This window comes from Sinohyriopsis cumingii, chromosome 1, assembly GCF_028554795.1.
Source record: "Sinohyriopsis cumingii isolate HCF-2022 chromosome 1, ASM2855479v2, whole genome shotgun sequence".
NCBI classification, from domain to species: Eukaryota; Metazoa; Mollusca; class Bivalvia; order Unionida; family Unionidae; genus Sinohyriopsis; species Sinohyriopsis cumingii.
Window position 1 is genome coordinate 143780149 of NC_142961.1, and position 22975 is coordinate 143803123.

At 34.5% G+C, this 22975-nt stretch overlaps 1 protein-coding gene across 3 annotated transcripts in view; it reads right to left on the bottom strand.

The window, feature by feature from the left end:
- Nucleotides 1–22975, bottom strand: part of LOC149808066 (exportin-2-like) — a 78109-nt gene that overhangs the window by 19486 nt on the left and 35648 nt on the right. For all 3 annotated transcript variants that reach the window (XM_089973248.1, XM_089973257.1, XM_089973251.1), the window contains 10 exons: nt 20749–20814; nt 20214–20323; nt 19331–19423; nt 17589–17673; nt 13921–13982; nt 10964–11100; nt 9918–10021; nt 9235–9332; nt 8548–8698; nt 5653–5852 (listed from right to left, as the gene is read on the bottom strand). In XM_089973248.1, coding sequence (XP_089829374.1) covers nt 5653–5852; nt 8548–8698; nt 9235–9332; nt 9918–10021; nt 10964–11100; nt 13921–13982; nt 17589–17673; nt 19331–19423; nt 20214–20323; nt 20749–20814 — 1106 coding nt within the window. The remainder of the gene's footprint in view (nt 1–5652; nt 5853–8547; nt 8699–9234; nt 9333–9917; nt 10022–10963; nt 11101–13920; nt 13983–17588; nt 17674–19330; nt 19424–20213; nt 20324–20748; nt 20815–22975) is intronic.

Consider the following 22975-nt stretch of genomic DNA (forward strand, 5'->3'; position numbering starts at 1 on the left):
ATATCATCCCAAAATCATGTCTGCCATGATGCCGGAATGTATCCAATATCATGAGGCAACCTTTGAAAGGGATTAGGGTCAACTGTTTCACCTTAAAGAGCCAGTGAAAACAGTTGGCCAGTTGAGGGATTGAGGCAGGCAGAGGGACGATATTGTTGGCACGGGACCAGTTTCCCTAATAGCCTTAAAAATAGAAAGGCCTTCTTGCTCGAGATATGGATGTTTAATGTATCTTTAACAAATTTTTAGTCATATCGCAATGAAGTCTACAGTGTGGCAGTTTACATTAATGTCTAGCACTAGGGCATTATGCTGAGGAGATGTAGCATCACATTCCAATCAGACACATTATCCTGACACCAGGCCGACCTGTCCTAATACTAACCTCTTAATTTATGAGCGCTTAGCGAGACAGCTGTTAGTACCATTTTTTTAAGTTTTGGTCTCTAACTGTTTAGGCCACCAGAGTGGTCTAACAGCATAGATTAGCAAATCAGTATGTGACAAACCAGCTAATACAGTAGCCCAGACTTCCTCTGACCATGTATTACAGATGCTACATATCATAAACCATGTATACTTAGTAAAAACAAGAGTCATGGAAGATTTCCATGCTCTGAGTTTGCATAAATAACATTTAAATGACATTCTGCTGAAACGACACAAGAACAGAAAGCAAAACATAAATCAGTAATTCATCAAGTTACTAACTTGCAAATATAAACATATTTCCCATTACTAACGAAGGAATAACTAAATGACAGTGTTAAATTCAAAACTTATAGACTATGCTTTAAACTTATGCATTTCAAGTATTTAATTGACCGTTTTACTGAAACTACACAAGGGAAAAACAAAGTATCAATTAGGTATTCAGCTTGTTAATAACTTGCTTAAACAAACTCTGTTACAAATGGAGCAAGCAAAAACGGTCAGTCACACTAGCTTGTAATGACCTTGCAGAAGTTAGTGATAGTGTGCTGTGATCTTAAAAGAACAAAGTCCATAATGGTGAGAAAATCACTCAAATTTGGTGGAAATTTAAAAACGAAAGTATACAACCTGCAGTAGAATGATTAATCCACATAACAGATCCAAATGGAACAGTCGATGTTTCAATTAGAACACAAAACTGGCTTGGCTTGTCAGACGATAATGTGATCAGTACATTAGCGAAGCTAAAAACTAGCATCACCAAGCAGTACCAAGGGGAGGTAATGGGCAAGAGTTATTGCCCATTGTTTATTGAAAATCAGAAAAGATAATTTTCATCTCTTAGTAGGGCTGGATTCACAAGGTAGCAGGCTGATATTCTTAACATAACATGATTGGGGAAGGTGTTCAAAGGAGAAATGGTTACATTGAACATCAGATCAGCACCATTTCATTTATGATCTTGTAGTGAAAATATGATGCCAATATAACCATCCGATAATAATGATTACAAGATTTTAAAATTGGCAGTCATGTTGGATGTCTGATGGGCACCATTTTCAATTAAATTACAACCAACTAGACCTTTGGGATGAATGTGGCAATCCTTCCAGTAGTTTAGGAGTAGCATACGCATACTTGTGCAAACATATGTGGGTGACACCATCACATAAGCTTTTCTTACCATTTCTTCTTTGTATCTGCTGAGTGTTGAAACTACCCTCAATATTCTTATACAATAAAAAAAATTAATGTTAGCCATTGTGATGCCCATTATGGATGCAAGACTGGTATAATTTTAATTTAGGACCAACCAGACATCATATGAAGTCCATTACTGAAAATCGATGTCAATGTAGCCAGCCATTCAAAAAGACTAGTTAATAAAAAAAGGTTTTAAGAGGCCATGATGGAATCATTTTCAAACAGCCAGACACAATAAGAACACACTGTTCTGATATAACATTCCATTGAGGAAAAGTAGTGATCTGATTTTCCAGATGGCTGCCAAGGTGGCCATATTGGAGGTCAAAAGTCATTTCATTTCAGACCAACAAGGTATCATGAAATGTCTTTTGGTGAAAATCCGGTGTCATTATCATTATTCATCTATAAGAAGCAGTGCTAAAAACAAACTCAGGATGACTGCCATATTTGGAAGTCAGTTCAGCATCATTTTCATTCAGTATCAACTAGACATCAGTATTTTTTTTGGTTAACAATCCTAAGATGATATCAACATCCTTCTAGAAAGAGTAGTGATAAGATTTTTAATATGGCTGCCATGGCCACCACATTCAATATCAGATTGGCACCATTTTCACTTACAATCAACAAAACATCATATTAAGTCTTCTGGTTGAAACTCCATACACGACTTTCTGTTCTGATGTGATAAAACAAGTTAAATGATGGCTAGATTGGTACTATTTTTATCTAGGAATAACCAGATGTCGTTAGAAGCATATCTGTGAAGGAGCAGCAATACCGAGATTTCACCATTGTCACTGGCAGCAATACTGATCATCATTTTCATTGAGCACCAAATACACCATGGAATGAATGTGTGTTTAAACTCTCACGGCAATCCTCCCTGTAGTTAGGAAGAGTAGCAATAACTTGAGCTAACAGATGGACGGACAATGGCTGGATCATGGACATCAGACAAAGAAGAATAGTCCATCCCATTACCTCTTCTAGCCCATACCCAGCAAAGCAAAAAAATCATACACACTTAACATAATTAGCCTATTTACCAAACATAATACAAGTCAGAAATACAGTCTCTTGAGTGATAAGAAGCTCAACCTATCATATGCAAGAGTCACAAATGTCACTCATAATAAAACATTATCTTGACGATATTTACCAAGACTAATAATAATCTTAAGAGTCATCGCATCATCATTGAAAAGCTCATCCAATCAGATTAAGACTGCCTCCTTAATATGCACGGATCCCACTCAAAACTGTACTCATTCAACATGACTTGAACCTATTTACCAAGTTTGATAAATATCAGAAATACAGCAGTCCCCCTCTTATAAGGCCACCCCTAATGCAGCAGGGAAGTGGCCTTATAATGTGGGTGGCGTTTCTAGAGGGGGATGACAAATGCGAATAGTAAATACATATGAAAAAAGTCACAAGTACATTTAATTTTAAATATTTAATATTTTAATTAAAAAATCACATGCATGATGTGAAATAAATGTAAAACAAACTTTGTCATCATTTTCAAAAGAATGCTATGAATAACCATTGATATAGTTTTAAAACTGTCTTTATAATTATGTTACAGTTCACATCATCTGTCACTTTGTTGGTAACAGTCTAAAAAAACAAACCAGTCTCGTCACATTAAAAATATCCTTGTTGTCATATCCCCTGCATATATCGTTTAGTCTTTTGTTCCAATCTTTGACAACTTCATTATTAACATCAGCTGATTCGCCGCTAATGACAGAACACTTGATATTGTGTCGCACTTGAAATCTGTGCAACCATCTGTTACTTGCGGTAAAGTCGTCATATCCCAATTCAACTGACAAACTTTTTGCTTTTACTTGTCTTTCAAATCAGGATACAAACATCTCCTGGCTCAAACAATCTTCCTTTCTCCGTCCATTTCACCTTTCCACTTCTGCAGAATTGTTTCATTATCTTTCACGATATTGTTTATCTTAGTCTTCCCGACGTTAGTTTTCTGCAAGGATCCTCGACGACCCCCACCCCGGTCAGTTGAATTACTTTCACATTCTCCTCTAAACTGAGAATTTTTATTTTCCTTGATGACATGTTGATTCTTTTGCAGTAAGTTATTCATGTCGCCAACTACAATACTGATAAAACAATTTTGTATGCATTTAAACAAATTGCCGTGTGTTTTTAAAGGAAGTGATCTTGTCATGTGATTCGTTAGTCGCAGTCTGGTACCCTATTGTTTTTATACATTTCTTGAAACTGAGAGAAGCCAAAACGGCTTCGATATGTACCATTAACATCATGCAGATTTGACCTCGCGGCCGCTAGATTCGTAATTGTGACAATTATTGTCAGTAGTAATATCCACTGATTACCAAAGTGAACAAGCCCAACATCTTACTAAGGGAAGCCATAATGGCTATTAAACCATTTTCCTGCTGACTTGGGTATTGTACATCGATACTGCCACTTCTCAGCTGTTACTACTGTTCGATAATTGTAATCTTAACAATTATCAGAGTGACTAAACCGGACATCTTATGATAACACAGCAGTAAGGCTAACTGGATTACGTGTACGTACCCTTTTGTATGGATTAAAATTTGAGTCTTTCTCGGTTTTTATGGAATAAATGGCTTCTCGTGAGGCGTAAATGATATAATATTAACCTTAGTGGTAAATGTACTTTACTCAACACTTCTTTCAGTAACGAAAACACGACATCGGGAAACAGAAATCAGACTACTTAACACACATTATGAATAAAATACTGGTTCTGGACACATATTCATATAAAATGCGGCCACTTGTGAGGGGCAAATTTTATAATTTTGCACTAATATGCTGGCCGTTGGTCGCGTTAGCCGGGTAGCCTTTCGCGAGGGGTACTATTGAACACAAACTCGTCGGTGCCAACGGATTCTGGCCGTAAGGAGCGGGTGGCCGCTGTTCAGGGGGCTGTTCAAGAGGGGGACTACTGTAATGGTAACAAGTTCAGCCAACCATGTGCAAATCATTATATAAATATTCCATTCTTTATCCAACTCATGCAAAATCATTATTACGTCAACTTATATTGTAAGTTTGATCAAAATCAGATAAAATAATATGGATTCAAGAGTGGTAACAAACTCGGTCAATCAGATACAAAATCAACTCATTATTATCCTTGGATATTGCTCTTTCCATTCAAGATCTTGATGGCATATGCCCATATCCCAAGTTTGATCAAAATCAAATGGCATAAGCCCATATCCTAAGTTTGATCAAAATCAAATGGCATAAATCCATATCCCAAGTATGATCAAAATCAAATGGCATAAGCCCATATACCAATTTTGATCAAAATCAAATGGCATAAGCCCATATCCCAATTTTGATCAAAATCAAATTGCATAAGCCCATATCCCAAGTTTGATCAAAATCAAATCAGTTAGTTATATGACCTCCAGAATAGTAACAAACAATCAAAACTGTTGATGGACAATGGACACAAGGTTAAACCATAAGCTCACCTGAACTAACAAACTGCCCACACTGTCATAAAACTTTACTCCAAATCTTGCTTGAAAATATTCTGACAATCAAAAGGCTGCATTTGTACATTTTGTAGTAAGATTTAACAATTATTAGTAAAGTTCTAAGATGGAGAGCAAAGTGACATAATAAAATGTTTATTCAGTTTATTAACACCAAGCCTAACCCAGAAGACTGTCACATCAGCAAACTGCACTATGATGTAATCTTCCCATTTATATCTTTTAGAAATTTTGTCTTGAGAAACGTGCATTTTTGTGACATAACTAGGTCCCTTCCTTGGGTTCAATATTTGTCTCAATGATGGTATATAAATATTTTGTTTACATGTACATGTCAGATCATCAATATTACAGTCTGAAATGTTCATCAAATATGTAACCAAGAACATCTTAAAATCTGTATGAATGAATGAATACAAAGCTATTTCCTCTACAATTATGCTCTTGATGTACAGATTCGGTAAGAAATTCCTACCAGTTTCTCTGGCTCTATTTGCTTGGCTCCCTTCTCAATGTATGCCTGCAGAAGACGGACAAGTGGAGGAATGTTACCTGGCCTCTCCCACAGGACTGGGGTCAACAAGTGTGGAAACAGTGCCATGTATGTCTCTGGTACAGTTTTATTGTGTAGTTCAATCAGCAGAGAGAGAATTTGGAACACATAGGGTATAAACTCTGAAAATAATTTTTTTAAATAAAAAACTTGGATATTGTGAAATGATTATTCCAAACTCAAGTCTGGATTTTAAGAAAACAGAGTAACTGGGATGTAGAAATTGCCATTTTATGGCATGACCATTACATATGATTGAACAATAACAGATAAATAACTGTTTAATATATATTAAACTCAGGAAGACTTAAAAAATCAGTTTGATAGAGACAGCAAAGAAAATACTTGCACTGCGTTACACTCATTTGCAAAGATCAAGTATCAAAGAACCAATTGTAACTTTAGCGAAAAAGATTATTTTATTTTGTATTCACTTCTGATCAAAGATTCATGTTGGTTCTGTAGTTACAGCACTAGACTACACCAATTTTGCAAGTTCGAAGTTTACAATCTATGAATTTACAAAGACAAAAATCACAACACAAACCAAAACTTCACAGTAAATACAAATATACTGTCAAATCTAGAAAATAAGTACCCATTTCAAAATGAAATTTTTCAGCAGTATTACAAGTCTTCCAGTATCCTATTCAATTCTTAATTATTCTGAAATATCAGTAGTGGCAAACTATAGGAATATAGCAAAGAAAATGTCTTGAAAGATAATCCCTTCTGTTAAAAAACGTGTTCTCTCACGACACATCATCTCTCATTATAGATTACACTAATACATAATCAAAGAATCTATGACTTAAGAACCTGATCTGTCTGTAGCAACAGTATTTCAGGACAGGCTTTTAAAGTATTACAATTATATTACAATTACTTTACAATTATATTACAATGACATTAATGCAGAGTAAATATAACCACTTTGCCTGCATTAAGCAACAGTTTATTTCTTCTTCTCTTCCCTCCAGTGAAAAGACAACTTTCTTAAATAGCACCAAGACAAAGTGTTTTGAAATTGGAGATATGTCTGATAAATACAGAGTTGCAAAGATAAAAGTATTTCCTTATTCTGTTTTACTTCCTGCAGATAATATTGATTTTGCTTCAGATGGACACACTGAATAGGACTACCTCACTTTCATTTGTTATAACACCCTTCATTATAACATGAATCCTGACGAAACTAGTTTGTGCCACATGCTTCATTCAAAATTTCAAAGAAACAAATTTAATCCAAAATTTATTAGATTCAAGCTTCAAGAAACTATTTTATTCAAAGCTGCAATCATCAAAACTTGCTGCCACAAAATGCCTTTATCTCCGATCAATTACTACTACATTTGACCAGTGTCCTGTATTCCTATATCAGCCCAAAATTATCATCTGCACATATCAAAGGCGCCAAATTGACTGGTAGAGTAATAGAGTTGTCCATTTTTATAACATGGAAATGAAATCAGGATTCCTGAGCATATGTGATTTGATGCTGCTGATGTAGCAATAAATTCTCCATAGAGTCAAGCATTTAAAACAATCCAATATATCCTGCATACATCATTCAATCACCAAACAGAAAGTGACAGTAACCTTGAGGCTGTTCACTTGCATCATGCGCCCTTATGTACCTACATGCAGACTGCCAGTATATGTGGTTGATACACTACAAAAGCTATCAGTAATGTCGGCCTGCTAGTGTGTTGCTAGTAGCAACATTGGTAGTTTGTACTTCATAGCAAGACTGGAATCAAACACAAGTAACAAGATCAACTCAGTACAGCACCTCTGTGATACAAAAATATTGCCCCAGTGCAACATGAATGGAATATAACAATAATGAAATCCTAGAGAGATTCCAAGGTCATTATAGCTTGCTGAGATGTAAATGGGATCAATGTACTGCTCAAGCACTGTTTCTCGCAGCAAAAAACAGCTGGAAAAAGTGACGTCTTATAAGTGATTATTGACCCTAAATATTTTTCACCGACCAAAGTCAGGACTGAGGAACAACCCCAGAGGTATTTATGAAAATAAGGTACCCCCAGTTTTTAATAATAATTTTAAGATGTAAACATACCTAACATATAAAAGTCAAAATTTGAGGAACAGCAGTTTCAGTCATCTTTATTTTCATACACATGATTACTTTATCAATTTACATTTGCAATTTCTAAAATGCATAGCTGCCAACCCCAGAGTGCAAAAGTACTAACTGCATATGACAAAAATACTCATTTTCAGGAACAAAAACTTATTTTGAAAACTTTAATGCAGATATATTTACAGCATCTACAACCATCAGTAATGTAGGATAGTAAATTAGTTAATTATTTAATGTCAATGATGCATGTATTGCACTCTTGCACCTTCGAAATGGGCACCCTGTTCCTTTTGGGTCCCCTATCAGAAGATGCAAAAGTGCAACACACACTCAGACACATACTGTTTATAGGAGCCTTTTTCACGCCTTGTTTTATTTTTAATCAATATCATTTCCAATGTACCATCTTTCATAGATGATTTGAATTCTGTGCCATTTTATTTACTTAACTGTTTTTCCTCTAGTAATCCTTTGATACAATACATGAGTTTTGAAATCTGTATACCTCAAGCTTTACAAGAAAGCAATGATAATAAACTGTACCTTGAATATCTAGCTACAATACATGAGTTTTGATATCTGCATACCTTGAGCTTTACATGAAAGCAATGATTATAAACTGTACCTTGAATGTCTAGCTACAATACATGAGTTTTGATATCTGTATACCTCAAGCTTTACATGAAAGCAATGATAATAAACTGTACCTTGAATATCTAACTGCAGAATCTCTGTGAAAGGTTGGAAAAGGTTGGTTTCAAATTCTGTTACTAACTCTGGGTCCTTCTTGCATGTTGTTCTTATCAAAATACAAAGAGATTCAAACAGATAATGATTGAAGTGGGGCTTGCTTGGATTCTGAAACAAAGAAATATTCTGTTAGTAAATCCATTTCTTCTGAGCATGAGAGAGAAATGAGGATGAAAGAAAATCTTATAGTAAATTATGTTTCTCTGAGAAAGCTTACTTGATCACATCAATGTTAGGAAACAAACTACCTCTCAAATCCATAAGGACAAAAGTTTTTTTCTTCCCACCAATAAACATAGACAAAGGGAAAAAACTCTTACCTGTTACCTCCCATTACAACTTAACGTTGGCTACCATCAACCAAATGTTTACCAGTTTAAGGTCAGTGATACATTAAAAAGGATGCTGAAATGTTTCTAAATTAATACTTGTTAACACAAAAAAGCTAGTTGGATATCCAAGTGCTGACAATTTTGGAATATCTTGGTCAATAAAAGGATTTTATAAATGAAAGGAATGTTCCCAATAGCAGCCTACAATATAAAGAGCTTATATGGTCATAGGGAATCATGTATTTTCCCATACAGAACCATTATTACCTACCTGATTGATTGATTGATTGATTTGACTTACGTATTACCTACCTTGCTAACAATAATCAACTTCTCTGTGAGTGACTTGAGCAGCTGAGGAATCATAGGAATAAGGTGCTCCTGCATCATAGACATGGTTCTCATAATTGCTACAAATTGAAAATACAATTTCTTAGGGACACGGTTAGACATGTTGGCATGCAGGGCAAGGCAATTACATTTTACAATTAAACAAGCCGATTTTTAATTTAAACAATTACTCAATGACATAAAGTATGCAGCAGTAATAGCTTTTGTTAATGTAATGGCTGCTGAAAGGTAAGCATAAAACAGACTTCCTGCCCATCATTAACTTCTCCTCCCCTCACCCTCCGACAATTTCCTTGTGCCAAAACGAAGAAAAATAAGTCACAATAAAAGTTAAAAGATATCTTTTGTTCAAAATATTCATCAGCATTTTTCATATTGATTCAAGTCAACTGTAAGGTGTATGGGTTGGGGTTAGTGATTTCTTTTCAAAAGCTTCTTCAAGAAAAACACACCATGTTAAATTGGATGCTACCTTCAAAAGAACCGCCAAAAAAAAGAGTCCAAAATGTGTACAATTGTCAAAAAGTTAATTTAAAATCTCAATATTACCATTGCAGTTGTGACCAGAGAAGTGATCCTACAATCTTAATATACTTTAGAGGCAATGCAGAAATGGGTACAATAAAACATGGATATATAAATACCTTTCATTACATATTCATTTTCTGCTGACCTTGGCAATTGCAGGGCTCCAAACAGGTTATTAACAAGATCATTTGCACAACCCTGTACATCCACAAAAGTAATTCTGAAAACAAATATTTCTGCAGTACTGAAACATTTAACTCTATCTGGTTTATACGAAACATTTATACACAAGTGATTTTTTTTATAAAAACAAAAACAAAAAATACACAAATATACTTGAATCAAACCGTTTTATATGTTGTTCCTTATCATAAATACTGAGTTTCTTTTGAAAGAGTAACAACCCTTTTTTAAAACAAATCAATGGCTGACAACTAATTCTGAATCATGGGTTTCACAGAATAATCTGTCAGGCAAATTGCATTAATACTGTATATGAAAACTTCAAAACAAAAATTAAGATACAAAATCGCAATGATGACAACACTGGCATCATTTCCACTAAAGATGGAAAGGCAATAAGTGCAAGTACAAGTTGAATAGGTATTAAGTTACTGTGCAAGTGATAAACATATAACTAAAATACATCTAAGTCTCAAAATTGGGTCAAAGTGACCTGCTTCTGAAATGTATCCATATACCACTTTTCATCAGTTTCAGTGAAATATGATCAACAATATTCAGGTTAAATTGGATAGCCAAAGATATAAAACTTACTCCAGCCAGAAAATTATTGCATCAACAAATTGTTAAGTATACTTTAAGTATACTCAGATACTCATGCTGTAATGAACGGATAGCCGACAATAGAAAAATCACTAACCATGACATTTTAGTCACACTAACCTACTTCTGGTATGAACAAGTTACTCTCTTTAGAATATATCCACATTCCAATTTTCATCCAAGCAGGTGAAATTGGATCCAAAATATCGGCAATGTAATTAATGAACTAACAAACACATGAATGTAAGAATTCACATATTAACAGGCAAAATGCTACTACCAACATTGTTCTTGAGGAAGAACTGGACCTATTTAAATAAGAATATAGATAAGCTGGAAATATTATACATTATTACTTAATAATAAAATGACATACGCTGGTGTGCCTTGTGATGTTTTGACCATGAAGTGTCTCTCTATGCAGTGAGCAGCATACGTGTGAACAACAAGGCTAGATGCCTGCAGATAGTGGATCAGGTGAGGAAAAGCATCTAACAATGCTTCACGTGGCAGCTGAAAAATGATAGATCAAGATGTTTTTTGTTGTTGTGAATGGAAAATTAATTAACTTTATGGAAGAATCACGATCATTTCTGTACGATGCAAAGCTGATAACAAGGAATATGGCTCAGGCTTGTTTAGCAGAAAGAGGATGGTGTTAAAAAGTAACCTACTATCACTTACTTAAAATAGAGAAAGAAATAAATCCATAATTATCAAAACAACTAAAACTAAAACTAAAAAATGGTGAGCAATTATCTATCTATCTCTATCGATCTATCTATCTATACACATATCTGCCTCTACCACTCTCCACCACAAATGCTCGGGGATGTAAAATAGGTAAAATATGCCCTTACAAGTTATAAGAGGCAACTAATGGTAGCTTTGTTGTTGTTATTGTTGTTATACGGTTTAATGCACAAGATAGGCTATACATGGTGGCCAGTATAAATGGTCGAGGAAGAACCCAGGAAAACCCTGGAAAGAACCACGAACACACAAGAAGCTACTGGCAAGCCTTCTCACATACCCACATTGGCTGAATCCAAAACTCAAACCCATGCAGACAGAGGTAAGATGGCAGTGATCCATAAAGGTGAGTGCTTTAGACCACTTGGTCACTCAGGGCCCACTAATGGTGGCAATTTTATTGCCCTGTGAAGGGTCCCATAATAATAGTCCAGTCGAAAAAGTCTTAGACATTTTGAAAGTGCTGTTTATATTTAAAAAACTATTATTTGAAGGACTTGACCCTTTTTGCCTTGATCTTAATATGTATGCCTTTTTTGGCCATCATCTTTTCTATATATGCCATTTTGCCATCTTTTTCTGTTTATACTTTATTTGCCTTCTTCTTTCTATATGCCTTTCTGGCCTTCATCTTTCTATTTACACCTTCTATGCTTTCATCTTTCTATTCATGCCTTCTATGCCATCATCTTTCTATTTACAACTTCTATGACTTCATCTTTCTATTTACACCTTCTATGCTTTCATCTTTCTATTCATGCCTTCTATACCATCATCTTTCTATTTACACCTTCTATGACTTCATCTTTCTATTTACACCTTCTATGCTTTCATCTTTCTATTCATGCCTTCTATGCCATCATCTTTCTATTTACACCTTCTTAGTTTTCATCTTTCTATTCATGCCTTCTATGCCATCATCTTTCTATTTGCACCTTCTATGCCTTCATCTTTCTATTTACAGCTTCTATGCTTTCATCTTTCTATTCATGCCTTCTATGCCATGATCTTTCTATTTACACCTTCTATGCCTTCATCTTTCTTTTTACACCTTCTATGCTTTCATCTTTCTATTCATGCCTTCTATGCCTTCATCTTTCTATTTACAATTTCTATGCCTTCATCTTTCTATTTACACCTTCTATGCCTTCATCTTTCTATTTACACCTTCTATGCTTTCATCTTTCTTTTCATGCCTTCTATGCCATCATCTTTCTATTTACAATTTCTATGCCTTCATCTTTCTATTTACACCTTCTATGCTTTCATCTTTCTATTCATGCCTTCTATGCCATCATCTTTATATCTACAACTTCTATGTCTTCATCTTTCTATTTACACCTATGCTTTCATCTTTCTATTTACACCTTCTATGCTTTCATCTTTCTATTCATGCCTTCTATGCCATCATCTTTCTATTTACACCTTCTATGCCTTCATCTTTCTATTTACAGCTTCTATGCTTTCATCTTTCTATTCATGCCTTCTATGCCATCATCTTTCTATTTACACCTTCTATACCTTCACCTTTCTATTTACACCTTCTATGCTTTCATCTTTCTATTCATGCCTTCTATGCCATCATCTTTCTATTTACAATTTCTATGCCTTCATCTTTCTATTTACACCTTCTATGCTTTCATCTTTCTATTCATGCCTTCTACGCCTTCATCTTTCTATTTACACCTTCTATGCCTTCATCTTTCTTTTTACAACTTCTATGCCTTCATCTTTCTTTTTACAACTTCTGTGCCTTTATCCTTCTTTGCCTTCACCTTTCTATTTACACCTTCTATGCTTTCATCTTTCTATTCATGCCTTCTATGCCATCATCTTTCTATTTACACCTATGCCTTCATCTATTTATGCCTTATTTGCCTTCATCTTTCTATATATGCCTTCTATGCCTTCATCTTTCTATTTATGCCTTCTACACCTTCATCTTTCAATTTAAGCCTTCTATGCCTTCATCTTTCTATATATGCCTTCTTTGTCTTCATCTTTCTATTTATGCCTTCTTTGGGTTACCATAAATGACTCATTACTATATAGCCAGGATTGTGTTATACACGGTTAAACAATACATATACATACACACATATATATTATGCATCCAATCTCTTCCCTCATTAATGTAGATGAGTGGAAAGCCAAAGAAGTTCATAGTTCTTGAAAACAGTTTGAGTACAAAAACTGGTCAATCTTTTGATGATAACCATAACTTGTACTAAGTTTCATAGAAATCCAATGAAAACTCAGACAGCAACTGCATCATAAAAATTCACTCATATATGGCATCCAGCTGCAAGAAAAAACTGGTAATAATTTTGAGAAAAATTGTGTTAGCTCAAAGATTTATCAACATGTTCATCTTTACATGTACTGTTACATCAAGCAAATTTATCCCTCCTAATTTGATATTATACAAAAACAAATTCTCTAAAAACATAATATATCAGAAAGTGCATTTCTCCCCACTTGGTGAGCATGAAGTGCAAAAAGTATTGCCAGTATGGCAAGTCTGATTTTGCACCCACTCACCCCAAATTAATTTTTGCATGTCATTTTTGGTTAACTTACCTGATTTCTGAATACCATAAGGTACTTGATTGCATCTGCTTTCAGAACAGGCATTGCATTCACTGAAATATAAAACCATGACAATTAAATTTTTTGAATGCGGTAAATCCAGCCATTGTATGACATAAAATGATTAAACATTTATGTACATTACTCTTCCAACCATGTCTTTACAAGGAACAAAATTTGCATAGGAAATTCAGCCAATCTAACGCAAGACACCTTCATTCATATGCATTGATCCCAATTACTTTCAACACTGTGCATGATCCAGAGGACACAAGCCCATATTGAGATTTGGTTCCTAAGTGGATCCAAATTATGGCCTCCAGAGTGGTAATAAGCTTGACCAATCATGTGCAAGATCACCTCATAAATATGCAGAAGTCCCATGCATTAATGAAAGTCCAATATCAAGACAGAATCATTTATTCCATATCTGATCAAAACGGGATCACAGATACAGCTTTAACAATTTCGGCCAATCACAGGATTAGTAACATATTTCTTTCAAAATTAACAAGATTTTGTCAAGGTATTTCAAAGTTCAAAATCATGTTTTTCAAAGTGCATTATTACATTAATTTTAAAGGATACATAAATGAAGCTGCATGTAAACACAAGTTAATACTTACTATTACTCCATATGAGAAACATTTCTTGCAAACTTATTTTTATAAAAAAACAAAAAATAAAACATAAAGTCAATAGTATGATCATTGATATCTTTCCCATTAATATTAAACATTCTACATATGGGCATTAGAATAATGCAGTCACTGAACAAAGCTCACTTTACTGTCTACACTACACTATTTACAAAGTCCAAAATATTTTATAACGAATTTTTCAGTTCTTGTAGCTTGTCATCAATCTGTTTTTCAAGAGCTCAAAGTTTAGTGATTCTGACCTTAACACTTTTCCTCAAACTATTTGATGTTGTGATAAAGGAAATTTTCTTATGGGTCTCTGCTTTCAACGCATAGTCAGCAGCAGCAGCTATCATTGACTGAATGTCTTTTTGTACCTTCCTTTCTTCTTCACTCATCCCCATAAACAAAAAATGTAAAGATATTTGTTTTTTATATTATCGATTATTTAAAACAGCATATGGATATTTTAAACTATGTCATATTAATATTTCTCTCAGCTAAGCTGTATTCTACATCTTCAGACTTATCGTGTTCACTGCAATTATCGTCTGTCCTATTTCCACTCATTCCAAAATTAAGACTATACAGCTTCTATTTTAAACTTGAATCTATATTCATGGACATACCAATTTCATCAAAAAATTATTTCATGCTGAAGGCTTCTTGTCTTGCCTGTATTATGCGCCATTACAAGAGCTTGTTTGTTTTGTTTTTTAGCTGCATGTGACCGAGGAGCACTCTCTCCCATTGAATGCAAATTAATATCCTTCTGGCATAATTTGCATTTTGCAAAGCTCTCTGAGAAAGATCTCATAATCCAAACTTTATATTTTTCTTCATCTAGCCACCAAAGTTGGAATTGGCAGCCATCCATGTCAAAGCGAATGATTCAAATTTAAATCACTGCTACATCCAGGCAAGTTCAAAATGTACAACTGTGCAGTGGCCAGTTGTGGAAAAATTTCCATTCCGGCACAAACATAGTGAGAGATTGTTTTTTTCTCCCCCTTTTCTTTTTATTTAATTCTGTAAAACGAAAACTATTTATTAATTCCTTTTGGTTTCACGAAAATCAAGGCTTTTCAAGGTACCAAGACAATATTTTGAATTTTCAAGGTGTTTTCAAGGCCCTGAGGGAACAAGTCATTTTTCAAGGCTTTTCAAGGTCCCCTATGGACCCTGCAAACAGATCTTTAATATATGTGGCTCTTCTTGAAAGAGCCTGATGATGCAAGCCCAAATTTCAAGTCTGATCACAACTGGATCAGAAATATGACTTTCACAATGGTAAAATGCTCAGCCAACCAGTTGTAAGTTCAACTCATTCATATGCATGGTTCTTGCTTGTTACATTCGAAATTCTCAATGATGTAAGGATATAATCCAAATCTGAGTAAAATCACATTTGAAATCTAGTCTGCGGAGTCATAACTAGGTCAGCCAATCAAATACAAGATTATATCATTAATGCAAGTGGATCTCATTTATTATCAAACCAATCCAAGTCCCCCTTTTAAATGGAATCCCTCAAAAGCACACACATACCAGTGGCTACCTATTTTATTTTGACCGGAATTTCTTGTCACGAATGAGACCGTGTTCAAAAGTACCAGTGTAGGATGGCCACCCATCTAATACATCCAGCAGCAAGCATAACAGTGCAAAAAAATATCCAATTTACCCCTTACAAGGGGAATAATATTGGGGGTTTACATAATGGAAATATCCAATTTACCCCTTACAAGGGGACTAATATTGGGGGTTTACACATGGAAACCTCGTGAACATTTTCGGATTTCTAAATTCAACACATTGACATTTGTCCCAACATGACAATAAAGTACCTGATGTTAACTGACACAAACAGGCAAGTATTATGATCATTCTCTGTGTTCCTTTGATGTCATATTTTGTCACTTTACCACAAATAATTGACATTTATCAAATTAATACCACCAATAAATATCCTTAATGAAGTTATTACCACCAATAATTGACATTTATCAAATTAATACCACCAATGAATATCCTTAATGAAGTTATTACCACCAATAATTATCAAGATGACAAAAGCACACAGCTGAAAAGCTCAGCATTGTTCAGCTCAAGTCGGCATAACTGGTCGCCATAGAAACAGCATGAAAGTCATATTTTATATATATAATTATTACTCATATCAGTGTTTTTCCCCTCTCAAAATGCCATCCCTATTACAAGGCAACTTTCCTGTTGCAGAAGGGATGGCCTTTTAAGCAACCACTGTATCGCCTCCAGAGGGTAACAAGTTCAGATGAAAAGGTCACTGCATTAGTACGAGTGGGTGTCACTCATTACTCTCATTACTAAACTCATCCGACATCTTAATGAATATTCCAAGTTTTATCAAAATTGGATCAAACAGACACACTCCATAGAGGCAAGAAGCTCAATCAATCTCTACTGCAAAATTACCTCATCAATATACATAAAAACCATGGAGATCTAGATGGTATAATTACATATTCACAGTTTGATCAAAATCAAATCAGAAATATGACCTTGAGAGTGGTAACAAACTCATCCATTCAAATTCAGGATCACCTTGCAAGTAAGCACTGGTCTTATCTACCTCAGTAGTAAGCATCGGTCTTATCTTAATGATATTAGCAAATATTCTGAGTCTGATCAAAACCTGATCCCCCCAAAAATGGCCTCCAAAGTGGTAAAATTGTTAACTAATTAGATCATTAAATTATCCCATTAATGTGAATGGATCTCACTCACTAATGAACTTGTCTAAAATTTTAACGATAAAAACCTCGATTCCATATCTGATTGAAATTGGATTAGAAATATGGACTTCACAATGCTGGATGCACAACATAAGATGAATAATGCATAATGGACACAGGGCTATACCATAAACTCACTCTGCCTTATCACTAGGTGAGATATATGCTAACCTCAAGCAAATGCCCAATTATTACATCTTTAACACTTTTTCATGTACATTCCTATGTATCTATTTCAACTCACCATCTGCACTCCGTATATCTGGAAGAATGTGACCGCTGAAAAAATCTGATATATTCACTAGCCCACTGGTCTGCGTTATACCATACTGAAAATTATTTAACATGGTGTTATACTATGTTGAAATTTATTTAACAATGAGATTATAATCAAGTACAATTTCAATAACTTAAATACCAATTAGTCAAATGCCTTGCATCACTAATCATTTAATTAGTACCAGCATAAGAAGCATTTTACAGCATCAACAACTTGAAAAAGAGTACTCGAACAAAACTTCTGATCCACTGGCACTCTGAAATATTATCGCTCTCATAAAACTGAATCATACTAAGAAAATCATTCATTTTCTTGAGCAACATTAGTACTTTTCAAAAACTGAATGATAAACCACAACAAGCAAAGTAAGAAGTGAAATAAATTTTAAAATTTTCGGATCTTTTCAAAGTTTTAAAAAGGTTTTCAATTTTTTTTAGGTTCAAGATTTGCTCCATGATAAGCATAACATTTCTTAAAAATCTGAGAAAGTATGCATTGAGTATGTTTCTAAATAAAATGAAAATAAAGTGAAAATTCAATAAATAGTTAAAACATAAATAACTACAATTACTAAGAATTTGCATGCTTTCACGACTGCTAGGGTAGCCTAACAAAAAATGAACTTTTAGGTTTTTCTAAGTTTTTGGGGTCTACTTCTAACCTTGAAAGAGATCCCCTTTTTGCTCAGCCTGTATTTTAATTAGTTTAAAAAATGTGCTTAAAACACTTTAACACTGAAACTAACCTAGGGTGTGGATGGATGTGCATACTGACATATAAACACAAAGATGCCAAAGTGATCGCAATGTTGAGTTTCCATGGTGATCTTGACCATAAACTGTCTTCTACCAAGATCAGTATCAAGTTGTACATTAAAACTGTGTGAGTAATAATCAAAACAAATTCTACCGACTTTACCCTTTGTGCTTTCAAATGGAGACCTGTATCTCTGGCAGATCCTAGGTTTGTTTTATTTTGGGGGTTTTGTAGGGGGTGTTGTTAACAATCTCATTCAAGACTGTCTACCAGAACAAAACTGAACGGCCAAGAAAATGTTAAGGAACTCAAAATGCAGTAAAAACTATCAATAACAAATGACCTTTTCTCGAATGAATTCTTCTATGACTGTGAAATCCAATAAAACAACAACAAAGAAACTTGTCACGAATTATCTTGGAGCTAATTAGTAAATTAATTACAAAATATGAACATCAATGTAACATACAGTAAGTGTAAAGAAAAATTCCTTTTCTAAGTTTTTAGTCTCACTGTTTATAATCATTATGTTTGTTTATTACAGAAAATACAATGAAGCTTGTATTCAATAGTTGGTGGAAGCAAAGAAAGATAGGGAAATTAAGTACCAATATAATAATGAAAAGACCAGATTGTGAAGATTGTGCCGACATCATAGAAGATTACATATTTAATGAAACAAAAAAGTTATTTAAAGTTAAATCAATTTCACAAATATTGCCAGCATTACTGTTCATGACAAATTACAGATAGGTATGACTTTCGGCACAAAACTTAAGCAAACAAATATTTCATATTAGTTTGTAATTGTTTAGGAACATCTGCAATAATTCTGTCTTTGAAATTAAAACAAAAATCTTGATTCTACCCAGGGGACGGGACTATTGCACACTAAAATATGAATGAATCCAGAATAATAGCTTAATAGTTACAGAATTCCCATGTACAACCTTTTGTGTTTGAGCTTTGGCTGCAAGGGAGGTAATTAGATAGATTGCGGAGTCTTTACTCTTCCACTTGCCTACTGGATCTCCTGCGTATTCCTGTAAAAAAATACAAAGTTCATGAGACATGATTAGCATCATCACTTTAAAAAAAAAAAAAATAAAGCAGTGTATCAACCATTTCAGTTTCAACTGTACAAATACTCAAAATTGCAGACAAAATGAAGATCTACTTTACACTACCAACTTTGGCATTATGTATTTATTTGTCATATATACTTGGTTATGTAAGCAAAATATCCTGTACTTCAAGTTTCATAAAAAAAAACTTAGGAATTGATATTTACTGCTGCTAGATGAAAGTCTTGTTTTTTGGTCCTCTTAACACCGACACTTAACTAATGGTGAATGAAAAGTTGGCCACCATGATACACTTTTACCTTGGTTAAAAGCACCCTCCAAGATACATACACCAATCAAGTTTCATGACTGTACAAAAAAATGTTGTCAGAGTAAATACAAAAAGTCAACATTATTTCTAGTGTTAGAAGTAGGTTTCCTTACCCTAGTTTCGAGAGAGATTAGTAGTAAGTGCCCACCAATATGAATATACTATCAACATTCACAACTTTACAAATGAGCTAAAAGCACAAAATTATTGTAATCACCATAGCTTAAAAAGGTATTACACCCATCAAATGTCATGAATGTATGCTCAATGGCATCAGAGAATATGAACTAACTGCACAAACATAATTGCTGAAGCTTAAAAATGTAGGACACCCATCCAATTTCATGACTCAATATAAAATGGTGTCTAGAGTAACTGAGCTAAATGCACAAACTTATTTGCTCAAGCTTAAAAAATGTAGGAATATAATCTTCTTACCTGTAGTAATGCCTGAACATACTGGGAGAAATTTTGTATGACAGGACCTTCAAAAGACTTACAAAGTGCCTGAACCAGATCACAGGCTGCCCTTCTTCTGGTATCAACATCTGAAATTAAATAAACCCAATCAATAATGAACCTTCAATGTAAACATTACCCTTCTCTGATCTATGTAACAATAAAACAATGAAACAGATACCCATAAAAGTAAATGAATTCACTTCATTATATGCAATCATTTTTTGGTGTTTCTTTTTTCTTCTACAACTTAAAGAACAAAGGTTGGCAAAAACAAGTATGCTACCTCCCATTAAAAGGCTTGATAACTGGTAAACTTTTTTATATCAACTAAAAGTGAAAATAGTCCAGCTATCCACTTTGTGTTTTTCTTTTTCCTTCAGGAATATTTAAGTACTCTGGTGGGCATCGGGCAAAGATGAATATGATCTCTTTCATTTACATAATTTTACACATGCAAACCAATGCCATTCTTTTCACTTCTGTGACATCGCATTTAAATATAGATACATACCAGACCCTTCGATATCTCTTCTTATATATTCCTCTGGGTTATCTTCAAATAGCTCTTCATCCGCAGCTGTCAAAACAAATATACAAATCAATCTGTTGATACAAAAATACATATCAAGATTTAACTTGAAGCATGACTTGCCATCAGCCCATTCCAAACAAACGTACCAAACCTAAGGTATAAATACAAAAAGAAAAAGAACTGATAAGTACAGATGTACTAAAACTACAGTTAAATAATCATTGAAGGCAATAATGCAATAGTCCTGAAATTTGATTTCTTCTTGCTGAATGCATGAATTGTATTCTGTTTCTTTATTCATTATACACCAACACAACCTGAGGTGACAACACAAATTCAAGCTTAAAAGGACATCAAGTTTTCAAAATCAAAGGCAGCTTATGTTCAATGGATACCATGCTCGTTAAAACTATACTGCATTTTCGTATTACATACCTGCACATAGTCATTATCAACTAAGGTCCAATGAGAATAAAAGGTATATCCATTCATCCAAGTCCATTACCTTGAATTCCTCCATCATATTTTTAACCCAAACTATAAACATTTGTCTTCCTCACAAATTATCAGCATTTTCTTTTTCTCTTCACCTCTGCAATGCTTTTTAAGCTATTTAATCTATTTGACTGGTCTCTGATTATCTACATTCTGTTTTTTCACACAGAGAAACTATATTATGTGTAGCAAACAACCTTATTGGTGCTGAACACTGTTCTTCCAACCTGTATCCACAGAGAAAACTTTTGTTCAAAACTTTTATCCCACAGATTTGGATTTTGCAGAAATCTGTTTGGTTTGATTCGGTGTGGTGCTTTATGGTACAGCAACACAAGTAGGTTATTTAGTACCAAGGTGTAATGTGCACTGCCCAAAGACACACCATGAAGCAAATATTTCTACTAAATGGATTTGACAGAAAGAAAAGATTTCTGCTGAATGGATTTGAGAGGAAGCAAAGATTTCTAAGGAATGGATTTGACAGAAAGCAAAGATTTCTAAGGAATGGATTTGACAGAAAGCAAAGATTTCTAAGGAATGGATTTGACAGAAAGCAAAGATTTCTAAGGAATGGATTTGACAGAAAGCAAAGATTTCTAAGGAATGGATTTGACAGAAAGCAAAGATTTCTAAGGAATGGATTTGACCGAAAGCAAAGATTTCTAAGGAATGGATTTGACAGAAAGCAAAAATGCTAAATGGCTTTGACCAAGTCAAGCTTTATACTGAAGGGATTTGACACCAAAATACCTAATTGTAAAATATGTTTCTTCGAGAATACTTACCCATATATAATACCTTAGGAGAACTACTAGTACCTTACAAATTCAGCCCTCCCAGATTCTAATTTTAGCCAAAGGGAGATACTTATGTTTTAGCTAAAAGTTGTCTGTCAACAATTGGGCAGAGTGGTCTCTCCTTAGGTATAAGAATTGGCAGCAAAGTCTAAGAATCTCTCACTTACTACTGGTCCAGGAGTGGAAGGCACTCTCTTTTTTTACATCCGTAACTGCTTGGTGGTTGAGAGGGTGTATATTATGATTGGGTAAGTATTCTTAAAAAAACATACTTTACCCGGAAAAAATTTGTTTCTTCTTTAAATATGTTCCCCAATCAAAACACCTTAGGAGAATAGGTAAGAGGTGGAGGGAGGTACTGACCCTGGATGATACCATTGCCAGTCCCCTAAGGTATGTGAGATAGCTCTAGATAACTCAACTGTATGAGACTCCATCTGTTGGGGCACGGTTTTGAATAGAGAAAAGTCCCATCCACCCATCCCCGCAAATCCAGGTGAAGTCGTGAAGCCACATCATAAGAAACTCTCAATCGACCTGGAAGGGTGACCTGTTGAGCTGCGGATATAGGTCTTGCCAGATCAGTTTTGGCCCTTTGGGAAGACAGATCTCAGAGATAAAAGCAAAAGAATTTGGACTCCAATCTCCATCCCACAACCTGAATGATGTTGGTTAGCCAACACTTCCAGACTAATGCTATGCTCATAAGCCAAAATGCATAACAAGTTCATGTGAGCTGGGGTTATTTCTCTATATGCCGAGTGAATAAATATCCTTCTTTCCCTCAACGAACCGGCTATGTTTTATTAAGGTACCACTTAAACCCCAAACTGGATCTTGTAGGTGGCCTTCAGCTGACGTGTCCAGACTAGACAGAAGTCTCATGACAAAAGTCTGGTTACCTATAGAAG